Raw genomic sequence first — 17,618 nt, 5'->3', positions numbered from 1 at the left:
TGTAGTACACCATGAGAGGCTACAATGCTCAAGGCAAAGAGTACGTGACCCCACTGAAGGAAATCAACACCAAAAAAGATCTGAGAGTAGTGATCGACAGGGACCTGAGCTTCACAGGCCAAGTAGCGCAACTGCGCAAGCAACAGCTAAGGCGAACAGAGTACTGGGTGTTATAAGGCAAACCTTTGACTTCATCACGCCTGGGAATTCATAGTGGCAAAGCAGAGAGTTTTTTAGACTCTCCCTCAAGCTCAAGTTCATTTCTGAGTCCTACCTATTAGTAGACCAGTAAAGTATCCTGGATACCAACATTATCATACATAAGAAATTGGTTTAAATCTTAGGTAAATGAGGAAATTAAAAATGAACCGATTCTAAAAAATCTCTGGTTCGTCACTATGCCTGGGATCTTCATCCAGCTCTACAAATCCCTCATTCGACTGATGCTTGCGTATGGCCTGGCCACAGAGTCTGGCAGCCAAGGCACAAGACTCTGTGCTCCGACCTGGAGGACGTTCAGAGGAGGGCACCCGGCAACCAAGCTTATCGCAGGCCTCAAGGGCAAGCAGTACCCAGAACGCCTCACCTCGCTCGGTCTACCCAGCTTGGGGCACAGAAGACTAAGAGGGGACATGATCGACGTTTTCAACTACGTCCACAGCACCTACAAAGCTGACCGCCCCCAGCTGCACGGTGAGCACTGAGCACCTTCATGACTGCAAAGATACCCACAGGAACAGCCTGAAACTCGCCAAGGGCCACTGCAGACTGAACATCAGAGCCGGCTACTTCTCCCACCAAGTCATGTCAATATGGAACAGCCTGCTGCTGCCGGACAGCGTCGTCACTTCCAGTTCCCCCTCTATCAACGCCTTCGAGATCAGGCTCGACAAGCACTGGGCAACACGCAGGGAACTGTACGACCCCAAATGCTGTCATTAGCTCCCCTTTTGGCACTTCTAGACTAACTGCTAGCCATGCATGTGACAAATAGTCAAGAAGCAAGCCAACCAGACCAAATAGTCAAGAATTAACCCCCCAACCAGGCGTGGTGAACAGGCCGGAAGGCCTTTTACACTGAACTTATCAAGTATCAAGTAAGTAATGAACTGATCAGAATCAGAGTCTTTGTTATTAAAGGACACAGATGAATGGCTAGTTCGTTTTTCCACGTTTCAGGCCATCAGCCATCTTAATATTAAATGTACTAAAAGGTACCTACTAGAAATGTTGTAATCCAGTTACGAATTGCATAGACTATATAGCGTAACTATAAAGCGTAATATTCTGTAACTCAGATTCTCAGAAGTCCGTCTGCACCTGATCTCCACGGTGGCTCACTCTTTCCCACTAGCCCTCATCATCGGCCTCATCATCATGGCATCTGCCTTTTTGTCTTGAATTCCCCAGATTTCTTGCTTCCTTTGCTGCGGACGTCAAACAACATCAAATCCGAGAAATCTTATTTTGCGGTGACATTTGGGCTGCAATGTCGTGCTGTTGTTGAGTAATCGTCGTTAAAAGTACCCAAATACACTGCCGCCAATCTACTCCCGGAACAACAGTTAGGCGTTTGCTAATGCAGGTATACAAGCTATCAACCCAAGAATAGTGAAAAATCACGGAAAGGTATTTAGCTTTTTTACGTAAGGGGAAGGGATGAAAAAGAGACAAGTCCTTAAACGTCGCGTGTCTTAATCTCAGCGTTAATTGCAACCTGTTAGGCATATTTTTTTCTTCAGAGGATTCAAATTTAAACCCCCCACCTATGTATTTTCAACCCACTAAATCGAAATAACCAAGAGAACCTAGTGAATTGTCGATGAAGCCATGAAAACCTACCCAACTAAGGGAATACATGCAGAATTAACATGATATAAGCAAAAAAAAAAAAAAACAGGATGAATTCAATAAAAATTCTCATTCACATCATCGCGATTGCGTTTTTTTTTTCTCGACAAGCACATGAAGTGTAGTTTTAGTAGTCAAACTACAAAATAACAAATTCATACACTGAGTATCTTCAGCGAAATAAATTGCACGACTTCTCATTCATTATGTTCATTCAGTAAATTGAATGAAACGGAACAAATAAAGCACGAAAACATGAAGGAAAACGTGAAAAATGGGTCAGAAAGCCTTGAGCTTAAAAAAATTAATACATATCGATGAGTGGGAACATCCATTCTTCAATCAATTCCATTACCACTACAAAACAATGAACCAAATACAGTTGATAGAAAATATATTGTCCAATTTTACAGACCTATCATTCTTACGAATAATTCAAATCTATGTATAATAGAAATAATGAACGGAAAATAAGAAAATCAGTACAAAGACTTGTAGTCTTGTACTAAACGAAAAATATGATAGTAACATTCTCGAATTGGAGCGAACATTTAGGGCAGTAAAACGGAATGAACAATGTTTAACACTGTTAAAACGAGGGCAATTTCAAATAGTAAACACATTCTTTGGTATGACTACGAAATGAATGTAATTTACAAATTCCGTAAAATACCACTTTATAATGAAATGTTAAACTAAACTTCAATCCTAGTTACATATTAAATTAAAACAAGATCTGCAATGAGAAGAATCTGGTTTGTTTAATCTCATCCGAAGGTTCTGTCCATAAACGAGATCAAGTTTATTGTTGTCGTTTGTTGCGTCAAGAGGCTCAGGCAAGTCGAGCAGTACATGTTTCATTGGGCAGAGAATTACTCTTTACAACTTTAATTCAAGTCTTTCACAATCTGGTTCACGCAGGACACTTCGTGCTCCGAAGGAGCCGACGCATTAACCCTGCACTTGTAACAGTGACGTCCTCTATTCTAATTGGCTTTGCAGCGAGGTTCGTCCATATCAACCGCTGTAAAGCCAGAACAGTACTTATGCAGAGAGGCACTTTGTGACTTTTTATAGCCGTTCTTGCGCAGTTCTTCTTCTTTGCTGTTGACCACAGCCTTGAGAAGCTGCTCGAATTGAGCGTTACTCATCCATTTCTTTACGAGACACAACACGTGTACGTCTCCCATAGAACAGACTCTGACAGCCTTCACCATGATAGCTGCGGACTTCCTGTTGATAAGACGACCTGTGACGACACAACTGAACTTACCAAAGAACGGCACCATACCAATACTGAGCCATATGACCATAGCAAAGCTCCACAGCCAGTGCAGGGCAAGCACAAACCACGTAATGATGAAAATCTTCTCGTAGAGCTCCATGAGGGTTAAATGACAGCCAAAGTTGATCTCAATTCCATTAACTATTATTTTGTGAGCCGCGCTGATCTGGCACTTGGTAAATGGTGGGAAGATGATGGATAGCTTATCAGTGAAGTTTGCGGGGTTGCGCTCCAGGCCATGAAGCACATTGGGCACAAGCAACACGAATTCGCCCTGCAAATAGAGTTGAGTCGACACATTCTTAGAGGCAGCAGCAGATGATCAATTTTCGATAGCAACTATTTCTTATTAGCAACAAGTTAACCAAGAGCAAGAACATCGAATGAATTTTGAGTATGGGAATATATTGTTTACCTGCAGGACGAATTGGAAAACAAGGACAGCCACAAGGTCGACGAGGTTAGCGAAGACATGGCACAAAATCCAGCGAACGTAATGGCTTGATACCGACTGTCCAGTCTGCAGATACTGAACCACGAGATGGTTGGTGTTTTCCCATCCTCCGATAACATACCTGATGAGCGTAAAAAAGGTACACACAGAAGCAGTAATAATCTTGTACTATTGAGCACTTGGCAATGCAACTCGAGGCAAGTAACAAGCAAGTATTTGAAGGCGTACTAGCACATCCAGCATTAACGAGCACAACTTGATCTTTGGTGAGAACATTTCAGTAATTTTCCACGTTTTCCTTTTGATTGAATTTAATCGATTTGAGATCTTATATCCTTCACTATGTAATAAAATAACTAACGATTATAGTCTACAGTTGCACAATATAGTGAATTGATTCATGAAAATTTTTTAATTAATTACCTTCGGTATAGATACAAGGAGCAGACCTGAGTATCTAATTGGCAGACATTATAAAACAAAAAGCGAGAGGCTCGGGAGTTGAATGCAGTAGAGCACTTATCTGCGCTATCTAAATCATGACAATATCAATTACAGGAACATTTGGGTCTAACTAGTATATATAATATACGTTTAAAAATTACTTTTTAAAGACAACACTTCCAAAGAATCCAGTGTCTCCAATCTTAAAGATGTATCATGAATTTCTCATTTAAATTTCGAATATTAAAAAAATTAATTTTTCAATTTTTTTAATATATAAATTTTTTCTTAATATATAAATTTTTTTCAAATTATTTAATCTATTAATTGATTCATGCATTGCCTCTGACTTCACACAAGTGTGCAAAATTTCAGATCAATTAGACAGGTAAAAGTGTGTCAAATATCAGTTATAAGATTTGTCGCTGACAAAATTATTTTTTCAATTTTTTTAATAATGAAAAAAATTTTTTTTTACTTCTTAAAATCATTTATTTTGACATTTGATTCATGCATTGTCTCCAACTTTAAACAAGTATGCAAAATTTCAGATCGATAGGATAAGTAGAAGTGTGTTAAATTTCGATTACAAGATTTGTAGCAGACAGACAGACAAACAGACAAACAAGAAGTGAAGTTGAAGAGAAGTGTTGTAATAAAAATGATCAGGATTCAACGAGTTACAATTTTTGATAGATGTCAAAATATATGGAACGCATCTCATCTTGTAGTGTGATAATGCACGAAAATAAATACAAAGTAAGTCAATTTCAAAAACGCATTCTGTTAACAGCTGGAAAAATCGAGTCAGAATCGTTAGCAATTTCCGACGTGCATCAAAAATCAAATAAAATCTGACAAGCTGCACAGCGACTCACTTGCACCGCTCATTCCAGACATCCTTGTAGAGCGCGGCCAGTCGTGTGTCATGAATAGCATTGAACTCATTGTTACCAACGCTGGAGAGCACGACTCACTTGCACCGCTCATTCCAGACATCCTTGTAGAGCGCGGCCAGTCGTGTGTCCTCCCACTTCTTGACCAGTCCTGCCCTCAATGTGTAGAACAGCGCCGCCACCAGCAGGAAGCTGTAGGGCACCCAGCGGTAGAAGAGCAGATATCGCCGATGCTTATTTTCCACCTGCAAATAAAACTATGATTTATATGTCAGCAATATTATTCGTAATAGTTCTATATTTTTACCATTTACACATATAGTAGCTTATATATTATTTTTACTTGTAGGTAGCAATATTATTTATAATACTTTTACATTTCGTAGCAGCTTAAGTATCCATTTAACTTGTAAGTTACCTAAACCATATTTCTGCCCTGCAGTGTTCTTTCTACTGGATATATAATTTAAGGATAGATGCAAGCATAGTTTTAAAACACATGTTTAATATAGGGATGACAAAAATCAGTTCTTTACATTATTTATACTACAAGCTGAGCATACAGGTACAACGTTTACAAGTTTTGTTTATCGAATAAGATAGCAAACATTATAGGTTCTAAAGGCCATCAAGCTAAAGCCTTTGCAGTACCTATATATCCATACTACACTACATGCTATAAAGTATAAACGATTGATGTCCATTTGTGAGCTGGTAAATTTCGTTGAAGATACCAACATTCAATGGGCTGTAATGGTTTTGGCCCTGTACCAAGCCAATTAACAAGAAGTATTCTGTTTTTGCACCCTAGTTGTCTATCTATGGAAATTTTTACTGCAGCTGAAGAGCCAAACATCAATACAAAGGAACCTGTCACTCTTAATTCCTCACAAAATTTTTTCACAGATTACCAATGATTCGTTCCAAGATTCTTTGACAGATAACAAGACGAGGAAAAAAAATTTCTAGCATCAACGAATCACAGAGCAAGGTTGGTGATTTTTTTTTATTTTGTGTAAAAAAATAGAAAACCAATGATTTTTGTATTTTTCACGAATTTTTTTCATTTATTTGATTTTTTCAGCTTTTTTGTCTTTTTGAAATGTTATTTTTTATATTGCAATTAGCCTACTAACAATAACAGTATATGGATGGATAAAAGGGGCAGTTATTGCCTTCAAGAATGGCCAAGGTGGTGTTTACCACTTTGGGACTTTTGGGTAAACAATTATTGATAAGTCTATTCATTAGCTTTATAAAGTTTGTATGGAGCAAGGTAACGAGCTAAATATTGACCATTTAACTGGCTTCAATATACAACAACACTTCAGGAATGCGGATCTTCTTAACAATGAAGAGTCACATAACAGATAGGTAGCTGATAGCACAGTCAATATATCATTAGATCTACTAGTTATATGTCTTATAAATCTACCAGACTCTACCCTCTAAACACACCGACTAGTAGTCACTGAGTGACTGACTGCACTGTTCCCATTTGATTCAGACTAATAAACCAATACTAAACATAAACCAAACGACAACCAAACAAACCTCAAATGACTTGAAACAAGACTTATGTCATGAGAAAAGCTAACACTGTTTGAAATAAACATGTACACAACTCAAACATTTTTTTCCATTCACTGCATTTGATTATTTAATTGTAGTTTTATAATTGTAATTGTTTTGTTTCTAGGTATAAATTCAAATATTTAAAGATTGAAAATAAATAGTTTAATTAAAATACTCATATTAGGGTGGAAAATCTTTCAAAACAATCTCAACCAACCCTTCTTATATAAGCTAGCTAACACATGTAAATTGTATAATTTTATTAATATATAACAAATAGTCAAGTAGTTAGTTAAAGACTACTTACAGCCTTATAAGAATTAGCTAAGCTGTTAGCTATGTACAATGTATTGCAACACTTGATGCCTCTGTACCAAAAACATACAATTCATTGGAATGTAATACACACTAAAGGCAACATGTTTTTATTCCAAGTTGTCATAGTACATTTATTCTAAACCATGAATCAAAATATATTAAAGACTGCCACTCAATATATTTAAATATTTAAAAAATCAAAAAAATAAAAATCGTGATTTTTTATAAAAAATCAAATGATTTTATCACATGATTTAATCAGTTTAATTTAATCATTGCCAACCCTGTCACAGAGGGTAGCAGAGTGTGTGGAATTCAACTTGATCAGCCAAATATAGAACTTCTTGACCCCAACTTCTTACATTCTTGAGAAGTGAACAGCATTTTAAGTGTCCAGCAATTCATAAAAAGTCCACATGAGTCAGGCATGAACCCAACTAAATAATTAAGTGAATACTCCCTATTATGATAACATTCATTGGCCGTTCATATTTTTTGAACATGTTGGCACCATCTAGGTTCTAGGATACAAGCTTTACAAAGCAACACCTTTTAGTTTATGCTAGCATATTCCTTCTCAAAATTATAACACTATAAGCACTATACAGAAATTAGTATGAAGAACCACTTGCACGCACAACCAAGATTCAAGAACCATCAAAAGGTTCAATTGCAGCATGGTACTGTAAATCTTGTACATTTATTGGACCCATGACATACCAAAAACATCAGTCATAACAAAATTAATCTTACACGATTTGAAACATTGACTCGCGGTGAATTTCAAATCATGACCATTATATCCATTGATATCAGTCCATCAATAGCATCCATTACAGACTCATCATATACTATACCGTAAAATGGGGTAACTTAGACCGGCGGGGTAACTTAGACCATTTTTCGTTTTTTTAACAAAAATCCCCACAACTCAAAAACTATTTGACATAGAAAAATTTTGTCAATGGGCATTAAAGGCCTAATACTGAGGCTACATAACACAATAGAAAAATTTGAAAAGTTTGCATATCTAATAGGTTAAAAAATTAAAAATGTGACCCACGAAAAAAAGCTATTATTTATAGCCTGTCAGAGTACCCCCTCCAATTTTTTTATTTTTTGGTTAAATAACTCCAGGTTTTGATGCATTGTAGTAGAACTCTTCTAGTTACATATGCAAATGCCTAATTTTAGGAAAGTGGCATAGTTTGCAAATGGGAGGCGCTGCCCCCAAATGGGGTAACTTAGACCACCTAATGTCAGCCCTGATGGGGTAACATAGACCGGCTTGGAAGTTAATATAAAATTACCATATATAACATATTTTATGTTTGACAGCCTATTTATGTTTTTTCTTTATGTTTCAGACTCTACAGAGTCTTATATATGGTAATTTTAACTTAATTTCCAAGCCAGTCAATATTACCCCATCAGGGCTGCCATTAGGTAGTCACATTTCCCTCATTATGGGGCGGCGCCCCCCATTTGCAAACTATGACACTTTCCTCAAGTTTGTCATTTGCATATGTAACTAGAAGAGTTCTACTACAATGCACCAAAACCTGGAGTTATTTTACCAAAAAATTTAATTGATTTTACCACCCGGTCTAAGTTACCCCAAGAGCTGGGGTAACAAAGACCACCACTTTTTTTGAAATTACATCAAAACAATGAGAGGCAGGAGCCAGCAATTTATGGTGAGTGAAGCTAGAGTATAGACCTGTATTTAGCATGTTTCAATTCAAGTTTACTTTAGCTAGTAAAAAAATGGCATCATTTATAAAAATAAAAGTGGTCTAAGTTACCCCATTTTACGGTAACCTTGTAAAGTGGCCAACAGAAAAAATATCAGTACAGAAGAATTATTGAACTATCACAACCAAGTATTGCGAGTAATTGTGCAATAAGAATTCCCTGGCAATAGCAATGAATTGCATGACCTTACCTCAACATATGGATATGATAGGCACACATTGCTGGAATGTCCTTTAGGTATATGTGGCTTATCAGGCCATTGAAGCTCGTAGCACACTATTTTTTCATTCACAAACCAGTTCAACCTGCATAGAAAAAACACATAATTAGCAAAAAATGTACTCATTTTCAAGACAACCAGGAAACAATGCTGGGGCACAATTTGAGTTTCCTATCATGAAAATCTCATCACACATTAATAACAAGAAGAGAAGCATAAATTTCAAAAATATCATCTCATAGGTAAGAAGTAGGAACCAATAAATTGAAGTCTGCCTACTTACAACACTATGTTGTGGACAACACAATAGAGAAGCAGATGCAGATATGTTATGATCATTCTACTGACATCAAAATGAAGTGACAGATGCAGATGTACTGATCTGTGCTTGCCACTAAGAAATTGTTGACAATAGTTACTGCACTCATGTCACAAATAAATGCCAGACAGTATAATTACTATATGCATATCAAAATTGAGTAGCAGTTACAATAGTTACTATGCATAGTACACACATCACAAAGAAATAACAGACACAAAATATAATCCCTATACTAGCATCGCAACAGAATAGCAAATATGTTATAATCAAAGTACTTGCCTTTCAATGAAGTAGAATCATTTTAATCAACATACTTCCGTTTCAATGGAGTAATACCAGCAGACATTATAATCACTGTACTCACATCACAATGAAGTAGCAGATGCCAAAGAAGAACACCAGGAACCTGTAATGGAACTGCAGGCACAGGGACTCGAGAGTGTAGCCGGGACCGTTGCTGCGCTTCAGCAGCCCAATGCTGTAGCACAGATGCTTTGCTTGCTGATAAAATGCATCCCACTTCAGGTCTCCTCCACCTTTTTTGTTATTATTATTATTATTATTATTATTATCATTGTTTTTGCTATTATTATTGTTGTTGTTGTTATTGTTATTATTATTACTATTATTATTATTGTGATTGTTGTTTTGGGTCCCCTTTCTATTGTTGTTACCTCCTTTATTGTTGTTGTTATTGTTGTGGTTTGGGTTCCATTTTGTATTATTACTTCCTTTATTATTGTTGTTATTCTTATTGTTGTTTCCACCTTTGTCCTGATTACTTGCACAGAGATTCTTGCTATTGTTGTCATCATTTTTATTGAAGAAGCCACCTTCATTGATGTCGTCATCAGCATTGCTTTGATCAGATAAGTGAGCACTGGAAGTGAGAAGAACCCAAGTTTTAAAATGTGCAGGGTTAGCACCTGCTCCCATGCAGAGTATCATTGTGGGAGTAGGTGCACACAAACTGCTATACTTGATATTTAGTAATATAAATTACACAATGTACTCTGTTACTTATCAAAGGACTGTACCAATGGAATATAGCCAGTTTATTGTTCATTTATTTCAAAAGTTTCTTAATTTTATAATATTGACTCATCAGTTTATTTGTAAAATGATGTTCCAGCTGGCACACAGATTTCATCAAAGAAATTTGATTAATATATTTTAGAAAATCATACTCATACCCTAAAAAGTCAAGCCATACCTGAATTTCAATCTCTTTCAATAAAAATATAAAACTAATGCATCCAGTTGTTCTAATTCAAATCAAATATCTTCAATTTGTCACAGAGACACAAAGGCCAATGGAGTGTTCCAGTACTTACTCATTTGAGTCATCATGGTCTGTGGACTGGTCGCAAGTAGAAGGACCAGCTTCATTTGAATTTCCTTCTTCAATTTCATGACCTTCCTCTGAATATGTCAGTGCAGCCCCAAACTCAGGAATGTTTTCATCTTCATTGTTATTTTGACACTTGGAAAAATTCTTTCCCATTTCACTGCTTGACTTGTTGTTACTGAAGGTTACAGAGAGGCCACCTCTTCTTTGTCCTCTATTGTTCCGATTTTTACCTCTCTTACCCCGAGAGTTACCTTGACAAACATTATTCCAACTCCTAGTGCTTTTCTTCTCAAGTGAGTCATGGGAGAATTTGAGACTAACTGGAAGAGGTGGAACTGGCTGGACAGCAGTTACAAGACAAACAGTATCAAGGCTTTCCCCAGAGCAAGGGGAATTTTGATCATTCTTGCTGCCTTTACTGCCATCTTCAGTAGTGGACTTTGAAGGCTCAATCTCCAGTTTCTTCACAGACTCTCCCAGCAACAAAGTATTATTGGTATCAGTTGACAAGATAGTCACACATCCTTTATCAGTGTGATTTGAATCAGCAGCAGCTTGTGCGAGTGGTTCAAGGGTTGTTACACAGTCCATGGCAGTATTCAATGTACAGTCTTGCAGCTTTCTTTTTCTTGGAACTGGAACTGGAGCATTTGCAGTCATAAGACTTTCATTAGCAAGTACAGGCTTAGGATTATCTGAAGTATAAATAGCAGGATCCAAATGAATTTGCACTACATCCTCATCTACAGTTTCTAGTGGACTAATATGATGGTCAGATTCAACATTCAGCGAGTCACTTCCACATTGTATGGTACATGGGTTTGAATAAGGCAGAGAATGTGTAGAGGATGTTTGAACTTGAAGGACATTAGCTGTGGTTTGGGTTTCTTTGGTATCTAGCAAAATTTCTTCTGGAACTTTTTTGCAGCATGCCTTTTCCACAGCAGAAAAAAAGATTGGGTGGAAGGCAATTTCTGATAATTTTTCTTCTGTCTCAGCTATGGACTGACATTCAAAATAAAGATCACAGTTAGAACCACCATATGATGTACATGAACTTTTCAAATTGGAAACTTGCAGACTATTGTCAGTCTGACAACTTTTTTCCAAATTTACTTTTTCACTTCCATTATTAACATAAGATTTGTTACAGTTTAGAATATCACTCATATTATGCTGTATTATAGAAGCATTAACAGGGGAGCTTAAAGGCCAGGCCATACTAATCTATGAATGAGTTATCCAAAAAGGTTTAAAACCTTGATTAAACTCATATCTGCAACAGATAAAAGAAATATTTGTGCCTGAATGAAAATTTGGCAAAAAACATCATTGACTCAGACAAAACCATTTATGGATGCAAAAAATCATGAAATTACACATTTCTGCATCATTTCAACAACCACTTGTAATACAATAATTTTGTACAACAGTTGTATATAAATCTTCTGGATATTCAAACTGCAGATCTTCACTACCACTTTACCTGATTGGTAGCCATTTTGCTAAATTTCTGTAAGATGAAGAGACCAACTGCACAACTTCAACAAATAACCTGGAAAATTAGGTAGTTAACATGACATAATCCATATGCAGGAAAACATATAAAAATACATGTATGCAGAAATTGAAATCTTCTAAACCAGTACAAAAAATATCAGAAATTATATGATATGTTCGGTCACATTTATGTTTAAAAATTTTGCATATTGGATTAAATCACAACAGAAGAATTTATTTACGGGGACCGTTTTGGCCTTTTGAAAACTTTTTCATTTGCAAACGAATCATTTTGAAACTTGCTACACATATGTAAAACAGAAATCTAAGAACTTTTTGTTCATGTAAATTTTTCGAAAAAAAAAATAAAAGAAAATGTGCAATTGATAGAACACGGCAAAAAAAGGGCACTTTAAAAATCTATCTCCTCCTGCAAATATCGTGCTACAACATCGAGACACATATCATTCGATTGGTAACAACCATATTTAAAATCCATCCTGTAAATTTTTTTAATTTCAAATTTGTTCGGGAGGAGGGCAGGATTTTCCAAAAAATTTCAAAATTTTTCCCCCTCCCGCCCCCCCCCCTTCTGGCAAAATATAATCCAAACTATAATGAAATCGAAAAAAATGACCGGATGGTTTCAAAAGATTTTATTTACAAATCAAATGGTATATGTATCATCGCTGTAGCTTCAAAACTCTAGGGGGAGATAGGTTTTCCATGACAATAACTGTGAATGTTCCGGAGAGTGCAACAAAGTCCCACCCGCATCGCAATAGGCACTCAATGTAGCAAGGATACAGAACTAAACGTTTCTGGAGCATGATTCCACTCAAGGATGGTGGGAGTGACTACATGCGCACCTCCTCAAACAATGTCAGGCAGGTTACTGAGCTGCACCTCAAGCAAACACTATATTTATAGTGCTGGGCAGCGAATTAGCTCCCATCTAATTTGTTAAAGAACTCCCTCCCCCTTTCTTGATCTGTCAACGTCGTCAACGCATAAATCAACATATAGAGATGTTAATTGTACTGTTGGATAGGGTAAAATGTCAGCTTTAAGATGAGACTTAACGGGTAACTACAGCGCAACTCAAGTAGACACTATATTTAAAGTGCTCAGCAGCTAATTAACTCCTATCTAATTTGTTAAAGAACTCCCCCACCCACCCCCCTTTCATGATCTGTTGTAAAAGCATAAATCAACGTACAGAGATAGCAATGGTACCGTTGGATAAGGCAGAATGTCAGCTTTAAGATGAGACTAAAAACCGGAAAAACCAAAATTTTCCATTTTTGACCGAAACGGTCTCCTTAAGAAAGTTGGTTGCATTGGTTGCTAGAAAAAAAGGCTCCCAGTAGAAATACGTGTTAAGCAGTAAGTACACCAAAACAATTTTTGGTACTGTAAAATGGGCTAACTTTGACCACTTTTTTATTCAAAATGATGCCATTTTTTTACTAGATAAGTTAAACTTAAATTGAAACATGCAAAATACAGGTCTATACTCTAGCTTCACTCACCATAAATTGCTGGCTCCTGCCTCTCATAGTTTTGATGTAATTCCAAAAAAAAGTGATGGTCTTTGTTACCCCAGCTCTTGGGGTTTCTTCGACCGGGTGGTAAAATCAATTTTATTTTATGGTAAAATAACTCCAAATAACTCCAGGTTTTGGTGCATTGTAGTAGAACTCTTCTAGTTACATATGCAAATGACAAATTTCAGGAAAGTGTCATAGTTTGCAAATTAGGGGCGCCACCCCCCAATGGGCGAAATGTGACCACCTTATGGTAGCTGTGACGGGGTAACATTGACCGGTTTTCGAAATTAAGTTAAAATTACCATAAATAAGACTTTGTAGAGTCTGAAACATAAAGAAAAAACATTAATAGGTGTATCAAACATAAAATATGTTATATAGGTACCTATGGTAATTTTAACTTAATTTCCAAGCCAGTCAATGTTACCCTGTCAAGGCTGCCATTAGGTGGTCAAAGTTCCCTCATTGGGGGGCGGCGCCCCCCATTTGCAAACTATGACACTTTCCTAAAATTTGTCATTTGCATATGTAACTAGAAGAGTTCTACTACAATGCATCAAAACCTGGAGTTATTTTACCAAAAAATAAAAAATTGGAGGGGGTACTCTGACAGGCTTTAAATAATAGCTCTTTTTTGTGGGTCACATTATTAATTTTTTCAACCTATTAGATATGCAAACTTTTAAAATCTTTCTATTGTGTTACGTAGCCTCAGTATTAGGCCTTTGATGGCCATTGACAAAAATTTTCTATGTCAAATAGTTTGAGTTTTGGGGGTTTTTGTTAAAAAAACAAAAAGTGGTCAAAGTTACCCCACCGGTCAAAGTAACCCCATTTTACAGTAATCCAAATTTAGGCATACACATTAAAATTAAAGCAATGAATGGGGAAACTACCTAACTACATACAATTCAATTCTTCATCAAGTAACCTTGAATAAACAAATAGATGTTGGCCCTTCCAAAGAATAAAGAATGCAGCAATGGCATCGAATTTGATGTTCAAGTCAAAACTTTGATTTCAGTGTTTATATAAAAAAATTTTAGAAAGTATCCTTAACACAAACTCAGTCTTGGGGTCATGGCAAGCTTTTTGGGAGATTTTAAGCAACCATCTATAGTGACTTGCCTATACAACTAAAAGAGATAAATAGTAAAAACAATAATTTGAATACATATTTCCAGTGGTTTTAGCAAACAATTATTGCATGTTAATAAGAGTAAAAACTAAAATATGCTTACTTCAAAACATGAAAAGAACTTGGATGGCATGGATGCCATCTTTATAGCAGCAGGATTACTTTATAGTTTAGCCATAAGGATAACTTATCTCTCCTTTTAGGACTTTCCTTGTTGAACCTCAAAATTTGAAAATTACAGCAAATAAAATGTATAAAAAAAAATTTAAAGACCACGTTTTTCATGTGGACTAAAAAGTAGAAAATAATTTTTAGGCAGCTACTGATCTCTGTTTGGTTTCATTCTCTTGGTCTTTTGTATTTCAGTTAAAATATTTTACAACATCTAAAACGAAAAACGTGGGGCGCATATGTATTTAATTGTTTGGTGATTACTTGATATGATGAATATTAATTCGAAATAGTGGTTGAATTCAAAATTGAAATTAAGGCATGCCTAAATGAAGATGCGCCCCACGTTTTTCGTTTTAGATGTTGTAAAATATTTCAACTGAAATACAAAAAACCAAGAGAATGAAAGCAAACAGAGATCAGTAGCTGCTGAAAAATTATTTTCTACTTTTTAGTCCACATGAAAAATGTGGTCTTCAACATTTTCTTTTATACATTTTATTTTCTACTTTTTAGTTTTAGGTTAGGCCTAGTTTGTATGCTTGTGCTGATCAAATCTTGCAATCAATTTCCTTGCATCTTGCAATTTCCTTTTTATAAAGAATGAGAACAACACAAATTTTCTAAGTACTTATAACTACAGTACTGGTCAACTAAATACTTAACTTAAACTTGATCATTACAAACAAAGGACCTGGAAAATTTTCAAAAAATCAATTAAATAAAATAAAAATGAAAATATATATCAAACACAAGACATCCAAATAATTCTACCTATAACAAATCTAATGTACTTTGCAATTGAAACAATTTGCCACTTTTGATCCTCCTTTTCATTTATAGCTAGTCAGTCACCTGGCGGCTGGCAGAGCACTGTAACAAAGAAAAGCTAAATATAAAGCTTTTCACCTTGGGTGGAAAGCTTTTTTATACCTAAGTGAACTTCTATTCTTAGAATTCCAGCCTGACTACAATCATGTACAATGTTAGCCTATGTTAGCCCAATGTTAGCCTATCAACAGGCCACACCGCCACACACAGCCTCAGCCCTCACAGGCTGTAAAAGATCAGTTTCAAAAACTGTAACTGTTAGCAAAAACTTACTGCTCGTGAAGAAAGTGACAACCAATAATTATAAGTTAAACGTAGGATAGGTATGTGCAAAAATTTGTCGTTCTCCAAAATTAGGTAGGCCTATTTATTACGTTTATACCAATAAAAGGCAAAAAATATACTTAGGTAGATTTAAATATTGATGGAATATCAACAAAAAAAAACAGAAATTATTAAAAAAATTCAATTTATTTCCGCTAAAGTTGGTCCAGAAAGAAAGTGTAGGTACCAAGGGCAAGAGTTAGCATTCACGTGGCCCATCAGTCATCACCATCTTGTATTATAATCCAATCCAAAGTAAATAATTTTCAAAGAACAAGCAACTTCACAGAGTCATAAACTACGATAAAATAATCATTTAAATTTTATACCTATTAGGTAAAGTAAAATAATTTTGGTTGCAAACTTGCAATATAAACACAGAAATGCGATTGTATCTATGACTATGACTTCACTCAGAATTTGATCGACTCGAACTAGTGGCGTCTGAACTCTGACGTGGCGTGAAACATGGCTTACCGGTAGCGTGCTAGCGATTGTCTCATTATTGCAGTTAGCGCCCGCTTAGCGGCTTTTGCAAGATGTCATACATTGAGTGGCTTTTTGCCGAACCATTAAATTTGAAGATCGCGCATAAAGAACTATCGTCTCATTTGTCATCCATGTTTCGTTAATCCACAAAGACAAATAAATCTTACTTAATCAGTCTTAATGCACTTTTTGGCAAATGGCAACACTCGCGAAGTCGCGATACGTTTTGCCGATAATATTGTTTCAAGTTCTAAATGACAATTCTACGGACCTGCCAGCGGACTCGCGCAACTGGGACACTCATAATTCTTTAAATACTTAACGGATCTGTATTAATTTTGGAATGTGAGTATTAATTATCGATACGCTGCGGCAGATTATTACAGATTTTTACATGAATTATTTTTTAATTAAAACCAATAAACGTATTTTTAAAGCAACTGTGACACTCATAATTCCTTCAATATTTAACTGATCTGTATGAATTTTGGAATGTGAGTATTAATTATCGATACGCTGCCGCAGGAATTATTACAGATTTTTACATTAATTATTTTTTAATTAAAACCAATAAACGTTAATTCCTTCAATACTTAACGGATCCGCTCGAATTTTGGAATGTGAGTATTAATTATCGATACGCTGCCGCAGGAATTATTACAGATTTTTACATGAATTATTTCCTAACCTAACCTAACCTAATAATAAGTCATGTAAAAATCTGTAATAATTCCTGCGGCAGCGTATCGATAATTTATACTCACATTCAAAAATTCATACAGATCTGTTAAGCATTGAAGGAATTAAGAGTGTCCCAGTTGCTTAAAAAATACATTTATTGGTTTTAATTAAAAAATAATCCATGTAAAAATCTGTAATAATTCCTGCGGCAGCGTATCGATAATTAATACTAACATTCCAAAATTCATACAGATTCGTTAAGTATTGAAGGAATTATGAGTGTCCCAGTTGCGCGAGTCCGCAGGCACGTTCGCAGGCGGGTCCGTAGAATTGTCGATTGAGTATCTTCTACTCTTCTTTCACACCTGAAACCATTCTGCTCCTCACCAAGTACTCTTTCTTGCTCAATACATATTTGCATTCGCTCATTCAAAACTGCACAGAAAATCTGGCTATATGTGTC

General features: G+C 36.0%; 1 protein-coding gene across 2 annotated transcripts; it reads right to left on the bottom strand.

The window, feature by feature from the left end:
• Positions 1–1,917: 1,917 nt before the first annotated feature.
• Positions 1,918–16,682, bottom strand: LOC108666828. Of its 2 annotated transcripts, XM_047880943.1 has the most exons (10): positions 16,463–16,682; positions 11,958–12,026; positions 10,455–11,747; positions 9,795–10,000; positions 9,485–9,656; positions 8,769–8,883; positions 5,035–5,175; positions 4,913–4,935; positions 3,552–3,711; positions 1,918–3,410 (listed from the first exon to the last, which is right to left on the bottom strand). In XM_047880943.1, exons 3-10 carry the CDS (start codon positions 11,690–11,692, stop codon positions 2,838–2,840), a joined length of 2,628 nt encoding a protein of 875 aa, XP_047736899.1. In that variant the 5' UTR covers positions 11,693–11,747; positions 11,958–12,026; positions 16,463–16,682; the 3' UTR covers positions 1,918–2,837. The 2 variants fall into 2 exon arrangements, with proteins under 2 accessions (XP_047736899.1, XP_018009247.2); XM_018153758.2 differs by lacking the exon at positions 4,913–4,935 and having other exon boundaries at positions 5,012–5,175.
• Between the last annotated feature and the right edge of the window lie 936 nt (positions 16,683–17,618).

Source organism: Hyalella azteca, unplaced genomic scaffold (assembly GCF_000764305.2).
Source record: "Hyalella azteca isolate HAZT.00-mixed unplaced genomic scaffold, Hazt_2.0.2 contig863, whole genome shotgun sequence".
Classification (NCBI taxonomy): Eukaryota; Metazoa; Arthropoda; class Malacostraca; order Amphipoda; family Hyalellidae; genus Hyalella; species Hyalella azteca.
This window is presented reverse-complemented; position numbering and strand designations above follow the sequence as displayed.

What these genes read in the sequence shown, in the direction of transcription:
- LOC108666828 (XM_018153758.2), bottom strand. Translation starts at nt 11,692, where the DNA reads ATGGCCTGGCCTTTAAGCTCCCCTGTTAATGCTTCTATAATACAGCAT. An exon ending in GACCATGATGACTCAAATGA is followed by an intron (nt 10,001 to 10,454) that starts GTAAGTACTGGA and finishes TCTCACTTCCAG; the next exon opens with TGCTCACTTATCTGATCAAA. An exon ending in TAACAACAACAATAAAGGAG is followed by an intron (nt 9,657 to 9,794) that starts GTAACAACAATA and finishes ATAACAAAAAAG; the next exon opens with GTGGAGGAGACCTGAAGTGG.